The 15,568-nt window shown below is 48.7% G+C and overlaps 1 protein-coding gene across 1 annotated transcript in view; it reads left to right on the top strand.

Moving 5' to 3' along the window:
• The window catches only part of LOC134957687 (ATP-dependent RNA helicase A protein-like), a 699,701-nt gene that overhangs the window by 620,719 nt on the left and 63,414 nt on the right, over positions 1 to 15,568 (top strand). The window contains exon 26 of the mRNA XM_063939766.1: positions 6,424 to 6,539. Within this exon, the coding sequence (XP_063795836.1) occupies positions 6,424 to 6,539 (116 nt within the window). The remainder of the gene's footprint in view (positions 1 to 6,423; positions 6,540 to 15,568) is intronic.

Below are 15,568 nucleotides of genomic sequence, written 5' to 3'. Positions count from 1 at the left end.
AAGGTATCGCTAAAAATTGATAAGACTGGACTGCTCTACCCCAGCCTCCTAGAGTAGACCATGTCCAAGTAAAAGGAATCCTCAAGTCTGGAATCGGCAACCACTTTATCATTGTCCAGAGGGGGAAAAAACTCAACATCTGATCCCTCCTAGGACAGGACCACTGCAGGTTTCTGGTCTGGTGTTTGCAAGGCCAAACTTGTAGAGGTGGGTTAGTCCAAACACTAGTCAGGATTTGGCTAGACTTTGTGCCCAAGCCTGCTCCTTAATGGGTTTATGAAAGGACTTTAAGGAGTCTGTCTAAATTACTGGGGTACTCCTTTTCCGGAGTTGTGGTGGAAGGAAAAGTATCTCGCTTCACTACATTTCTTCCTTTGAGCCCAACCATGATTTTAAGCCTCTTGTCAGCGTCCCCTTCCTTTTCTGCACCACCATAGTCGGAGAGCAGACTGCGCGGCGGTGGCAGTCCATGTGCTGACAGGAGGGTCCAGACCTCTATTCTGCTGTCACTACCAGAGCACTGTCCTCAGTGAAGGGGGCAGGACCTTTCCTCCACTTAGTGCACAACTGTTGGACAGATGTTGGAGATTATATTATATGTGATATTTTTACAATTGAGAAATGTGGAAATTAGTTTTCCTGTTGTGACCAGTGTAATTGAGCAAAATAGCAGACATTGTGGCGAAATAGTTTTCGTTCCTAACATTTTTATTTAATTTTCTCTATCGTCCTAAGTGGATGCTGGGGTTCCTGAAAGGACCATGGGGAATAGCGGCTCCGCAGGAGACAGGGCACAAAAAAGTAAAGCTTTACTAGGTCAGGTGGTGTGCACTGGCTCCTCCCCCTATGACCCTCCTCCAGACTCCAGTTAGATTTTGTGCCCGAACGAGAAGGGTGCAATCTAGGTGGCTCTCCTAAAGAGCTGCTTAGAGAAAGTTTAGTTTAGGTTTTTTTCTTTACAGTGAGTCCTGCTGGCAACAGGATCACTGCAACGTGGGACTTAGGGGGAAAGTAGTAAACTCACCTGCATGCAGAGTGGATTTGCTGCTTGGCTACTGGACACCATTAGCTCCAGAGGGATCGAACACAGGCCCAGCCGTGGAGTCCGGTCCCGGAGCCGCGCCGCCGACCCCCTTGCAGATGCTGAAGCGTGAAGAGGTCCGGAAACCGGCGGCTGAAGACTCCTCAGTCTTCATAAGGTAGCGCACAGCACTGCAGCTGTGCGCCATTTTCCTCTCAGCACACTTCACTGGGCAGTCACTGAGGGTGCAGAGCGCTGGGGGGGGGCGCTCTGAGAGGCAAATATAAACCTTATACAAGGCTAAAAATACCTCACATATAGCCCATAGGGGCTATATGGAGATATTTAACCCCTGCCTGACTGGAAAAATAGCGGGAGAAGAACCCGCCGAAAAAGGGGCGGGGCCTATCTCCTCAGCACACGGCGCCATTTTCTGTCACAGCTCCGCTGGTCAGAACGGCTCCCAGGTCTCTCCCCTGCACTGCACTACAGAAACAGGGTAAAACAGAGAGGGGGGGCACATTAATGGCTATATATATATATATTAAAGCAGCTATAAGGGAGCACTTAATATAAGGATATCCCTTGTATATATAGCGCTTTGTGGTGTGTGCTGGCAGACTCTCCCTCTGTCTCCCCAAAAGGGCTAGTGGGTCCTGTCTTCATTAGAGCATTCCCTGTGAGTTTGCGGTGTGTGTCGGTACGTGGTGTCGACATGTATGAGGACGATATTGGTGTGGAGGCGGAGCAATTGCCAAATATGCAGATGTCACCCCCCAGGGGGTCGACACCAGAATGGATGCCTTTATTTGTGGAATTACGTGATGGTTTATCTTCCCTTAAACAGTCAGTTGAGGACATGAGGCGGCCGGACAATCAATTAATGCCTGTCCAGGCGCCTCAAACACCGTCAGGGGCTGTAAAACGCCCTTTGCCTCAGTCGGTCGACACAGACCCAGACACGGGCACTGATTCCAGTGACGACGGTAGAAATTCAAACGTATTTTCCAGTAGGGCCACACGTTATATGATTTTGGCAATGAAGGAGACGTTACATTTAGCTGATACTACAGATACCGTAAAACAGGGTATTATGTATGGTGTGAAAAAACTACAAACAGTTTTTCCTGAATCAGAAGAATTAAATGACGTGTGTGATGAAGCGTGGGTTGCTCCTGATAAAAAGTTGATAATTTCAAAAAAGTTATTGGCATTATACCCTTTCCCGCCAGAGGTTAGGGCGCGCTGGGAAACACCCCCTAAGGTGGACAAGGCGCTCACACGCTTATCCAAACAAGTGGCGTTACCCTCTCCTGAGACGGCCGCACTTAAGGATCCATCAGATAGAAAGATGGAAGTTATTCAAAAGAATATATACACACATGCAGGTGTTATACTACGACCAGCTATAGCAACTGCCTGGATGTGCAGTGCTGGAGTAGTTTGGTCAGAATCCCTGATTGAAAATATTGATACCCTAGATAGGGACAATGTTTTACTGTCGTTAGAACAAATAAAGGATGCATTTATCTATATGCGTGATGCACAGAGGGATATTTGCACACTGGCATCTCGGGTGAGTGCTATGTCCATTTCAGCCAGAAGAGCCTTATGGACACGACAGTGGACAGGCGATGCGGATTCAAAACGTCACATGGAGGTTTTGCCGTATAAAGGGGAGGAGTTATTTGGAGTTGGTCTATCAGACTTGGTGGCCACGGCTACTGCCGGGAAATCCACTTTTTTACCTCAAGTCACTCCCCAACAGAGAAAGGCACCGACCTTTCAACCGCAGCCTTTTCGCTCCTACAAAAATAAGAGAGCAAAGGGCTTGTCGTACCTGCCACGAGGCAGAGGAAGAGGGAAGAGACACCAACAGGCAGCTCCTTCCCAGGAACAGAAGCCCTCCCCGGCTCCTGCAAAAACCTCAGCATGACGCTGGGGCCTCTCAAGCGGACTCGGGGACAGTGGGGGGCCGTCTCAAAAATTACAGCGCGCAGTGGGCTCACTCGCAGGTAGACCCCTGGATCCTGCAGATAATATCTCAGGGGTACAGGTTGGAATTAGAGACGGATCCTCCTCATCGTTTCCTGAAGTCTGCCTTACCAACCGTCTCTTCCGAAAGGGAGAGGGTGTTGGAAGCCATTCACAAGCTGTACGCTCAGCAGGTGATAGTCAAAGTACCCCTATTACAACAAGGAAAGGGGTATTATTCCACTCTATTTGTGGTACCGAAGCCGGATGGCTCGGTAAGGCCTATTCTAAATCTGAAGTCCTTGAACCTCTACATAAAAAAGTTCAAGTTCAAGATGGAGTCACTCAGAGCAGTGATAGCGAACCTGGAAGAAGGGGACTTTATGGTATCCTTGGACATCAAGGATGCGTATCTACACGTTCCGATTTACCCCGCACACCAGGGGTACCTCAGGTTCATTGTTCAAAACTGTCACTATCAGTTTCAGACGCTGCCGTTCGGATTGTCCACGGCGCCTCGGGTCTTTACCAAGGTAATGGCCGAGATGATGATTCTTCTTCGAAGAAAAGGCGTATTAGTTATCCCATACTTGGACGATCTCCTAATAAGGGCAAGGTCCAGAGAACAGCTGGAGACAGCTTTAGCACTATCTCAAGAGGTGCTAAGACAACACGGGTGGATTCTGAATATTCCAAAATCCCATTTAATCCCGACAACTCGTCTGCTGTTCCTAGGAATGATTCTGGACACGGTTCAGAAAAAGGTTTTCCTTCCAGAGGAAAAAGCCAAGGAGTTATCCGATCTGGTCAGGAACCTCCTAAAACCAGGAAAAGTGTCAGTACATCAATGCACAAGAGTCCTGGGAAAAATGGTGGCTTCTTACGAAGCAATTCCATTCGGCAGATTCCATGCAAGAATATTCCAAAGGGATCTGTTGGACAAATGGTCAGGGTCGCATCTGCAGATGCACCTGCGAATAACCCTGTCACCAAAGACAAGGGTGTCACTTCTGTGGTGGTTGCAGAAGGCTCACCTATTAGAAGGCCGCAGATTCGGCATTCAGGATTGGATCCTGGTGACCACGGACGCCAGCCTGAGAGGCTGGGGAGCAGTCACACAAGGAAGAAACTTCCAGGGAGTATGGACGAGTCTGGAAAAGTCTCTTCACATAAACATTCTGGAACTAAGAGCAATCTACAATGCTCTAAGCCAGGCGGAACTTCTCCTGCAAGGAAAGCCGGTGTTGATTCAGTCGGACAACATCACGGCGGTCGCCCATGTAAACAGGCAGGGCGGCACAAGAAGCAGGAGTGCAATGGCAGAAGCTGCCAAGATTCTTCGCTGGGCGGAGAATCACGTGATAGCACTGTCAGCAGTGTTCATCCCGGGCGTGGACAACTGGGAAGCAGACTTCCTCAGCAGACACGATCTTCATCCGGGAGAGTGGGGTCTACATCCAGAAGTCTTCAACATGTTAATAGACCGTTGGGAAAGACCAATTGTAGACATGATGGCGTCTCGCCTCAACAAGAAACTGGACAAATATTGCGCCAGGTCAAGAGATCCACAGGCAATAGCTGTGGACGCACTGGTAACTCCTTGGGTGTACCAGTCAGTGTATGTGTTTCCTCCTCTGCCGCTCATACCAAAGGTATTGAAGATCATACGGCAAAGAAGAGTAAGAACAATACTAGTGGTTCCGGATTGGCCGAGAAGGACTTGGTATCCGGAACTTCAAGAGATGCTCACGGACGAACCGTGGCCTCTACCTCTGAGAAGGGACCTGCTACAGCAGGGTCCCTGTCTTTTTCAAGACTTACCGCGGCTGCGTTTGACGGCATGGCGGTTGAACGCCAGATCCTAAAAGGGAAAGGCATTCCAGAAGAAGTCATTCCTACCTTGATTAAGGCACGGAAGGAAGTCACCGTGAAACATTATCACCGCATTTGGCGAAAATATGTAGCGTGGTGCGAGGATCGGAGGGTTCCGACGGAGGAATTCCAACTGGGTCGTTTCCTACATTTCCTGCAATCAGGATTATCTATGGGTCTCAAATTGGGATCCATTAAGGTTCAAATTTCGGCCCTGTCAATATTCTTCCAAAAAGAATTGGCCTCTGTCCCTGAGGTCCAGACTTTTGTCAAGGGAGTACTGCATATACAGCCTCCTGTGGTGCCTCCGGTGGCACCGTGGGATCTAAATGTAGTTTTAGATTTCCTCAAATCCCATTGGTTTGAACCATTGAAAAAGGTGGATTTGAAATATCTCACATTGAAAGTGACTATGTTACTAGCCCTGGCCTCTGCCAGGAGAGTATCTGAATTGGCGGCTTTATCTTATAAAAGTCCTTATCTAATCTTCCATTCGGATAGGGCAGAACTGCGGACTCGTCCGCATTTTCTCCCTAAAGTGGTATCAGCATTTCATCTGAACCAACCTATTGTGGTGCCTGCGGCCACTAGCGACTTGGAGGACTCCAAGTTGTTGGACGTTGTCAGAGCCTTAAAAATATACATTGCAAGGACGGCTGGAGTCAGAAAATCTGACTCGCTGTTTATATTGTATGCACCCAACAAGTTGGGCGCACCTGCTTCTAAGCAGTCGATTGCTCGTTGGATTTGTAACACAATTCAACTTGCACATTCTGTGGCAGGCCTGCCACAGCCTAAAACTGTAAAAGCCCACTCCACAAGGAAGGTGGGCTCATCTTGGGCGGCTGCCCGAGGGGTCTCGGCATTACAACTCTGCCGAGCAGCTACGTGGTCGGGGGAGAACACGTTTGTAAAATTTTACAAATTTGATACCCTGGCAAAGGAGGACCTGGAGTTCTCTCATTCGGTGCTGCAGAGTCATCCGCACTCTCCCGCCCGTTTGGGAGCTTTGGTATAATCCCCATGGTCCTTTCAGGAACCCCAGCATCCACTTAGGACGATAGAGAAAATAAGAATTTACTTACCGATAATTCTATTTCTCGGAGTCCGTAGTGGATGCTGGGCGCCCATCCCAAGTGCGGATTATCTGCAATACTTGTACATAGTTATTGTTAACTAATTCGGGTTATTGTTAAGGAGCCATCTTTAAGAGGCCCTTTCTGTTGTCATACTGTTAACTGGGTTTAGATCACAAGTTGTACGGTGTGATTGGTGTGGCTGGTATGAGTCTTACCCGGGATTCAAAATGCCTCCCTTATTGTGTATGCTCGTCCGGGCACAGTACCTAACTGGAGTCTGGAGGAGGGTCATAGGGGGAGGAGCCAGTGCACACCACCTGACCTAGTAAAGCTTTACTTTTTTGTGCCCTGTCTCCTGCGGAGCCGCTATTCCCCATGGTCCTTTCAGGAACCCCAGCATCCACTACGGACTCCGAGAAATAGAATTATCGGTAAGTAAATTCTTATTTTTTCTTTCTAAATATGCTTCATTTTCAGATCCGTACTGGGTCAATCACTGCTAGAGGTCTGACCATGGTGAGTCCTTTGCAGCTGCTCCTCTTCGGCCCCAAGACAGTTATGTCAGATGGAGAGAGAATACTCCTGGATGATTGGTATGTGTACTAAATGTACATTGTTTGGTATAGATTTCTGGATATTATTCAAGCCAACTGTCCTGGCTTCAGCAGTAATCTCTGTGAGGTCTATTTACTAAGCCTTCAATGGAGATAAAGTAGACAGAGAAAAAGTACCAGCCAATCAACTCCTAACTGCCATCTAAAAGGCTGGGTTTGGAAAATGACAGAAGCTTACTGGCTGGTACTTTAGCTCTGTCTACTTTAACTCCATCCAATGCTTAGTAAACAGACCCAACGTCATACACTAACGCTGAGAGATCCAGCAGCAGCTGTGCTGCATCCTTCATAGTTGTTACTAGAGTATTGTCACATCTGTTCATTGCCAGAACATGCTTGCAGTAACGTGTCTGTTTTCTTCATGGTCCGTAGTCTCCATAGGGAAGACATTGGGGTGTAGGTGGTTGGAGAGGACCAGGCACCAAACAGTTAAAGCTTTTGAAGTGCCAGGACACTCCGGTCCCCCCTCCCCTATATCCTGCCCCAAGCCAAGGCTAGCCAGTTTTGATTTGTTGTCAGGAGCCGGATGCACTTACAGTGGGTCTGCTTTTAAGCAACCCCAAGCTTTTATTTTCTCTGTCCTCCATCTGGGGGACGCTGCGCCGTTACTTGTGGGGTTAGAGGTGTGTGGTAGTGGAGTTTGGCACAGAATCTATCAAAAGCTGACTCCTCCCCCCTCTAACCCCTCCCATCTCCTTCCTGCTCAGCCATATTCAGTTTTAGTTTTGTGCCTGTGGAGTACAGACAGTTTTTATTTCTCCTTAGATTTTTTTTTTTTTTTTTTGCTTATTCTCAAGTACCTAGTCCCTGTTTACAGGTGACAGGTATAAATGAAGTGGGTTTAGTATCCCACTCCAGGCTGCTGTTGGAGGCCACCATACTTTGGTCACTGGGGCCTTTAGGAAAATAAATCGGCAGAATGAGGTACAGGACAGCCACAATCTGTCACTGACAGTATTGGGCTGTCCCCTTTGTTATTATTTCTTTATGTATGCAGATCTCCCCCGACCCCCCCCCCCCCCCCCCTCCCCCGGGCGCGCGACCATCCGCTGGCCAGCTGCCCGCCGTGTCAGTGATGTTTCCTCAATGAGAGTGACTGAAGGGTATTGGGGGAGTACAGTGGTCAGGTCCGGGAGAGTGTTAACACTCCCTGGGACCAATACTGAGCTACCGCGACAGCCGCTGTGTGTAGCGGCGTGCGGGAGCCGAACTTCCGGTTTCGCCGGTGAATAGAGACAGCAGTTACGTCAGGCGTGCAGGGCCGTCTTCCCGCCCAGATCTGCCCGCGCGTGCTGCTGTACAGATTACTGGCGCCATCTTCTCTGCCTGCAGACGGGGGGACGCTGTGCTACAGTCACATACACGGAACAAGGAGGTTTTGTCTTTACACATACAAACTGCAAGTATATGGTAGGCTAATTCTAGTGGGGGATCGCTGTCAGACTTAGTGGGGACACTAAAGATAACTACTAGAACACTGGGCTAGAACATTATAGTACATAATCAGAGTAGGAAATGGCCAGTAAACCGGACAAACCTACAAAGGGAAAAACGACCTCAGTGGTTTATTTTTCCTGTTCACAGTGTGGCACAAAGCTGGCTAAGGGTAGTGCTGACGCAGGTACCCTCTGTACTTCGTGCTCTGGTGCATCAGTGGCAGATCAGCAGGGCAGTTCCACAGATCAGTCTATGCCCCCTTGGGTCAAGAACATGGTGGATGCAATTTCAGATTTGCGTCAGTCTAGGTCGGAGGCAGTATTGGCTCAGACTCAGGTGGAGCCACTGTGGGCCCAGAATATGGGAAAGTGTCTTACTGATTTAACTCAGTCTTTAAATAAGTTTGTAAATTCTGCCAGCAGTTCGGCTGCTACTAAGCGACCGCAGCCGTTACCCGCTGTAACGTTTCCGGGAGAGGAGTTGGATGCTCTGACATCTCCATTGGAGGAAGGGGAGGTAGATCCTGAATGGGACGAAATTTCGGCTTGGGAAGATGAGGCGTTATCTACTAGTTCAGGTGTTAGATTACTAATAGAAGCCATTCGTCAGACACTTAATATTCAGGATGCGGCAGTGGCCGAGACTTCTTCTCCCTTCTTCAAACGACAGAAGAGACAGGTTACTGCATTTCCTTCTTACTCTCACTTTGCAGATATTTTAAAAGAACCCTGGCTAAAACCGGATTCTCGTTTCCAGGCTCCTAAGAAATTAAAATTTCTATATTCTTTTACGGAGGAAGATACAAAATTTTGGGAGACGGCCCCAAAGGTAGACGCTCCTATTTCACATTTGGCAAAAGCTACGGTTATTCCTTCGGTACAGTCTGTGACTTTAAAAGACCCTACCGATAGGAAGCTAGAAGCATTACTAAAATCTATGTTTTCTTTATCAGGTGTCTCTCTCCGTCCAGTTCTGGCGGGTGCCTGGGTGCTTAAAGCCGTGGATGAATGGCTTGCACAGGTTGTATCTGGGATGCAGGCGGACGATCCGTCGGAAGCCATTCAATTAGCAGAACAGATTTCGGAGGCTCTTACTTATGTGGGTGAGGCCTTGTTAGATTCTGTGGCGCTACAGTCCCGTGTTTCTGCCTTGACAGTATCCGCAAGACGGTCTCTGTGGCTTAGGTTTTGGAATGCTGATTCGGACTCAAAGCAGACCCTGACGGCAGTTCCTTTTGAAGGCGAGTTTCTTTTTGGCTCGGAGTTAAAGAAGATTATTTCAGATACTACTGGAGGAAAGAGCCCTTTTCTTCCATCTGCTCCTCACAAACCAAAGCCTACAAGATTTCGGTCCTTTCGTACGCAGGGCAGAGGTAGCTTCCAATCCTTTCGTGCCTTTTCCAGATTTCCACGAAGGGGATCATTCAGAGGTAGAGGATCTCAGGCTACTCGCAGACCGGCCAGTAAGCCTGCCGACAAGCCTGAGGCATGACGCTTCAGGTCTTCCGGAGGGATCAATGAAGGTTGGGGCTCGTTTACTTCAGTTCAGGGAAGTGTGGCTCCTATCGAAACCAGATCGGTGGGTAATTGGGGTCATTTCCAGAGGATATATGTTGGACTTCGAAGAGACAGTCCCAACCCGACTATTCGTCACACCTCTCCCAGACGATCCCTCCAGACGTCAAGCTCTCCTTCAGGCAACAACAACCTTATTACAAAATGGAGTAATCCTTCCGGTTCCATCTACTCAAAGAGGTCGGGGCTTTTACTCGGGTCTTTTTCTCGTAGACAAGCCGGGTGGTTCGTTTCGACCCATTCTGTATCTAAAAGCTCTCAACCCGTACCTCTCATCCCAAAAATTCAGGATGGAATCCATTCGCTCAATTATCGCAGCCATGGAGCCAGGGGAATATTTGGCTTCAATAGACATAAAAGACGCCTACTTACATGTCCCGATTTGGGTAGGACATCAATCTCTTCTGAGATTTGCAGTCGGTCCGTGGCATTTTCAGTTTCGGGCCCTTCCCTTTGGTCTCTCTACGGCTCCCCGGGTTTTTACAAAGGTCATGGGTCATGTCGTCGCAGTTCTCTGTTGCCAAGGGGTCAACATCACTCCATACTTGGACGACCTGTTGATCAAGGCCCCGTCAGCGGAGATTCTCACTCAGAACCTGCGTCTAATGACAGAGACCCTACAGTCGTTCGGGTGGATAATCAACTTTCCAAAATCGTCATTACTCCCTTCACAGAAAATGGTTTTTCTGGGACTTTTATTCGACACCAACACCCAGAAGGTGTTTCTTCCTACGGACAAGATTCAGGATTTGCAGTCCAGAATCCGGACCCTGTTACACTTTCCGGTAGTGTCGGTCCTCAGATGCATGCAGGTACTGGGCAAGATGGTGTCCTCATTCGAGGCAGTCCCATACGCCAGATTTCATGCCCGACCTCTTCAAGCTCAGATTCTCAGCTGTTGGGCTCGGACGGATCCACGTCTCGAATTGCAGTTGATCCGCTTGTCGGAAAAGACTCGTCAGTCGCTCCACTGGTGGCTTCACAGTCACAATTTGAGGAAGGGTGCGCCGTTCACGGTCTGGTCTTGGATGATGGTCACCACGGACGCAAGCCTCAGCGGTTGGGGAGCAGTGTTCCAGACTCATCATTTCCAGGGGCGCTGGAACAATCAGGAGTCAAAATTACAGATCAACATTCTGGAATTGAGGGCGATCCGGTATGCACTCATTCAGATTCAAACCATGGTACAAGGTCATCCAGTTCGGGTGCAGTCCGACAATGCCACGGCAGTGGCTTACATCAACAAACAGGGAGGAACTCGCAGCTGGTCCGCAATGAGAGAAGTCGCTCAGATTCTCACGTGGGCAGAACGTTGGATTCCCGTGATTTCAGCAATTCACATTCCAGGAGTCGAGAACTGGGAAGCAGATTTTTTGAGTCTTCACATGATTCATCCGGGAGAATGGGAACTTCACCAGGAAGTGTTTCTCTCTCTAGTGGACCGCTGGGGAATGCCAGACGTAGACCTGATGGCGTCCCGGCTCAACAAAAAACTTCCTCATTACGGATCAAGGACTCAGGATCCTCAAGCACTTCTGATCGATGCTCTAACAGCTCCGTGGCAGTTTCAGCTGGGTTACGTGTTCCCGCCAATTCCATTGCTTCCACGTCTACTTCAACGCATTCGGCGAGAAGGTCTCGCAATGATTCTGGTGGCTCCAGATTGGCCGCGCCGACAGTGGTACACTCTTCTACACAGCATGGTCGTCGGAGACCCCTTTCGCCTCCCTCTGCGACCAGATCTTCTTCTTCAAGGACCTTGTCGCCACCCAGATTTAAATCGGCTGGCTTTGACGGCTTGGTTCTTGAATCCAACATTTTGGTCTTTCTCGTTCGGTTGTTCAGACGATGATTCGGGCTAGAAAACCGGTGACTTCTGGCATTTACCATAGGGTATGGCGTATTTACATTGCTTGGTGCGAAAAACGGGGTTTGACTCTGCATTTATTTAGACTTCCTCGTCTGCTCTCTTTCCTCCAGGAGGGTCTTGACAAAGGCCTGAGGCTTTCTTCCCTGAAGGGTCAGGTTTCAGCCTTGTCTGTTCTTTTTCAAAAGAAACTAGCGATCATTCCAGAGGTTCAAACATTCCTGCAGGGAGTACTTCGAATTCAACCACCTTTTGTTCCTCCGGTTCCTCCCTGGGATTTAAACTTAGTACTTACGGCTCTTCAAAACTCTCCATTTGAACCTTTGGAATCTGTGGAACTACGTTATCTAACGCAAAAAGTTGTTTTTCTTTTGGCTATTACCTCAGCTAGACGAGTGTCTGAGTTGGCGGCTCTTTCTTGCAGGCCGCCCTTGTTAGTGTTTCATGAGAACCGGGTGGTTTTGCGGACTAAACCTTATTTCCTTCCAAAGGTTGTTTCAGCATTCCATTTAAATCAGGACATTGTGCTTCCGGCTTTTACTCCGTCGTCTTCTCCTGGAGAGAACTCTAAATTGGCCCTCCTGGATGTTGTTCGGGCCTTACGTATTTATTTGGATCGTACGGAGTCGTTTCGTCGTACGGATACCTTACTGGTTTTGATTGATGCTCCCAAACGAGGTTGGCCGTCATCCAAGAACACTGTGGCCCGTTGGGTAACTTCGGCCATCAGACAGGCTTACGTGTCTTCGAATGTTTCGGTTCCGGACTCAATTAGGGCTCATTCGACTAGAGCTGTTGGAGCCTCTTGGGCTGTTCGCGGTGGTGCATCTATTGAGCAACTGTGCAGGGCGGCGACCTGGTCGTCAGTCCATACTTTCACAAAGTTTTACCGTTTTCATACTTTTGGTTTGGAGACTGCCTCGGTTGGGCGTCGTATTTTACAGACTGCTATGCAGTCAGCGTCTCCCTCCTCTCATTAGCTTACTTTGGGAAATCCCACAAGTAACGGCGCAGCGTCCCCCAGATGGAGGACAGAGAAATAGGGATTTTTGTTTACTTACCGTAAAATCTCTTTCTGAGTCCATCTGGGGGACGCTGCGATCCCTCCCATGGTTTTGTCTGGTTTAATTGGTTGTTTTTTTGTTCTGATCTATCTCCTTTGGCTTGGCTAAACGTTAACTGAATATGGCTGAGCAGGAAGGAGATGGGAGGGGTTAGAGGGGGGAGGAGTCAGCTTTTGATAGATTCTGTGCCAAACTCCACTACCACACACCTCTAACCCCACAAGTAACGGCGCAGCGTCCCCCAGATGGACTCAGAGAGATTTTACGGTAAGTAAACAAAAATCCCTATTTCTCTATCATCCATAAGGGATACTGGGGAGACCTTAGTACGATGGGTATAGAAGGGGTCCAAAGGAGCCGGTGCACTTTAAATTTCTTTCACAGGGCGTGCTGGCTCCTACCCTCTATGAACTCCCTCAGAGCTCCGTTTAGAAAAATGTGCTCTCAGGAGAGGATGCACACTCTGGAGCTCCAGAGAGTCTTTCTTCAGTTTAATTTCTGTTTGTTATTTTCAGGTAAGCTGTTTAGGCATCAGCTTACCTGCACCAAGGGACACTGGGGGGGGGCTGACACAGACCTCGTGTTTAAGTTCTGAGTCGGATCCCACTGACAGGACAGCGGTCTTGAGGGTCAGTGTACCGCAGGCGTTTCGCTCTCGCGCACACACCCGCTGCACGCCACCCCCCCCCCCCCCCCCTTTACAGAGCCTGAAGGTCGGCAGAGTGGTGAGACAACCGGGGACCCTGCTAGTGAGGGGACCTAGTTCTATGTGCGCCATGAACTAAGGGCGGGCATACAGACTCCCCCGGGGGGGGGGGGGGGGGGGGGGTGATCCAATAACCCCCCTGCGTAGACTGTCGGCAACAGTGAAAATAGGTTTCTAAACTTATTTATTTTTCATCCACTAGGGGTCACTGGAGTACTCTTAGGATATGGACAGTGCAATAGCAGGGATAGACACATTTAAATATTTAAATGTGTAACCCTCCTTCCCCCTCAATACTCCCAAGTGCCTCAGTGGTTTTTGTGTCTTCGGCTGGGATGACACATTCCTAAAGTCTCCAAGACTGTATTTTTATTAACACAGTCCCTTCCCAGCTTACTAAGAAGTCTGGGTCTGAGACTGTGTGGGCTGCTGATGTGCAGCATGGCTTGTCTGTGCTCAGTGAGAGGAGCCTTGCCATTGACCTAAATTCAGTGTTTGCCGATTTCACCCTCAGGCTGCAGGAGCTGGACAGAGCTTAGGAAGAGATGCCCCATCATAGCCTCCAATTCCCAGAGGTAACGAGCAGCAGGCAGCTCACACTGCCTCTGCTCCCTTCTATATTGGGATGTGTTCATTTATACATGTTACGGTGTGTGTGCACCAGCGGAGGGAAGAGTTTGATTAGTTTGACTACACCTCCCTGCCCAGCTGCGGTCAGCCACACTACCGCCGCTGGGCACTTGCCGCATCCCGGAGCTCCGGTCAGTTCTCCCTGCACTGCAGCATAGACTCCCGCTGCTCCCCGCTCTCAGCGCGTCACATACCTTAATCCGGCTGCGGACAGCTCACTGCTGCCGCGGCCCGCACAAATTTATTTTGCCACGGACAGCTCCAGCTGCTGCCGCAGCTCGCTATTACCGCTCCCCTCCTCATAGCGCTTGGGTGGAGATAGCTGCCGCAGCTGCCCGCCGCTCGGCTCACAGCTGCAAGGACAGTACAGTACGGCTCTGCAGTAAGGGGAGGTGATCATAAGAGTGATACATAGGCAGCAAGTCTCTGTAATAAAGGAATGTGACAATGGGGGTGATGCAGGCTATTCAGCCTAGCTCAGTGCAGCATGCCTCTGTAATAAGGGGAATTGGCCCAGATGGAGGTGACCATGAGGGTAATACAAGCTATTAAGCCTTGATACAGTGCTTCTGTGTTACATATATAACTAATGTGTATATGTTAAAAAACAAAAACAAAACACAGCACATGGTGTAGACGCCATTTTTTCTAATGACTTCCTGCTTCTTGTTGCAGGGATTTGACGACGATCCTACAACACACGGCCACCAGAGGGGGCAGGGGTGTTAGTAGGACATTTGGTACACAACAGGTTTTAAAACAGAAAACTTAGTATGTACAAAGTGTAGTGCATTCGAGTTTATACATCTGTACAAATTGTATTTTGTCTGTGTATGACAATAAGCTACTGCAACAAACCGCTTGTCTGCGGTACCTGTGAGAGTTTGTCATCCATTTACATATTGTGTCTTGTAAATTCGAGTCCAATACAGATCTCTGTCCTGATCCTCCTTTGGCGATCATGACAGGTGTGCTGGCTTATTTAGGGTCAGAGTTGTCCGCTGCACAAATTCTCTATTAATGCCGTCTGAGCTGCCAGAGTGGCTCAGAATATGTCTAGACCTTTGCAGAGGGTACAGTGTCCACAATTCCTAAAAGTAGTCATCATTTGTTTCATGCTTTACCGGTTTCATTGGTGTTGCGTTCTGCTGATTCAAGGCCAGACCTGATATCTCAGGAGGTAGAAGAGAACAGTGATTTAGGCAAATAGTGAAACAGCCCAGGCATTAATAATCTTTTCAGGGCAGTATGCCAGGTACTACAATTCACTGAGAGGAGCCTCTGTCGAATGATGGGGTTTTATTTGCTACGGGAGACTGTTTTCTTATTCAGAGTCTCTCAATAAGCAGTTAACGGAAGCATGTAAAAATCCAGATAAAGGGTTTTCTATGCCTAAACGGGTTTCTGTTTAACTAACCGTTCCCAATGTCTGACTACTAAATGGGAAAATTCACAGTGGATTCCTCGGTTTCAAAATTTTCAAACCAGTCCCAGCTGCAACTACGTTTAAAGATCCATCACACCGTAAGCTACAAGCTATGCTAAAGTCCATGTAAACAGCAGGAGTGTTACTTACATCTCCTTTACTTGGAGTTTCGATTCACAAGGCTGTAGTTGCATGTGCAGAAAAGCTCAGGTTAGGCCTACGGCAGGATCTTGCACAGACCAGCTTATATTTCTTGCTGATCACAGTGTAAATCGGCCGAGTATTTCGATACAGCTTCTCTGAA

This window comes from Pseudophryne corroboree, chromosome 9 (assembly GCF_028390025.1).
Source record: "Pseudophryne corroboree isolate aPseCor3 chromosome 9, aPseCor3.hap2, whole genome shotgun sequence".
Classification (NCBI taxonomy): Eukaryota; Metazoa; Chordata; class Amphibia; order Anura; family Myobatrachidae; genus Pseudophryne; species Pseudophryne corroboree.
Note: the sequence above shows the minus strand (reverse complement) of the source record. Positions and strands in the feature narration are given on the sequence as shown.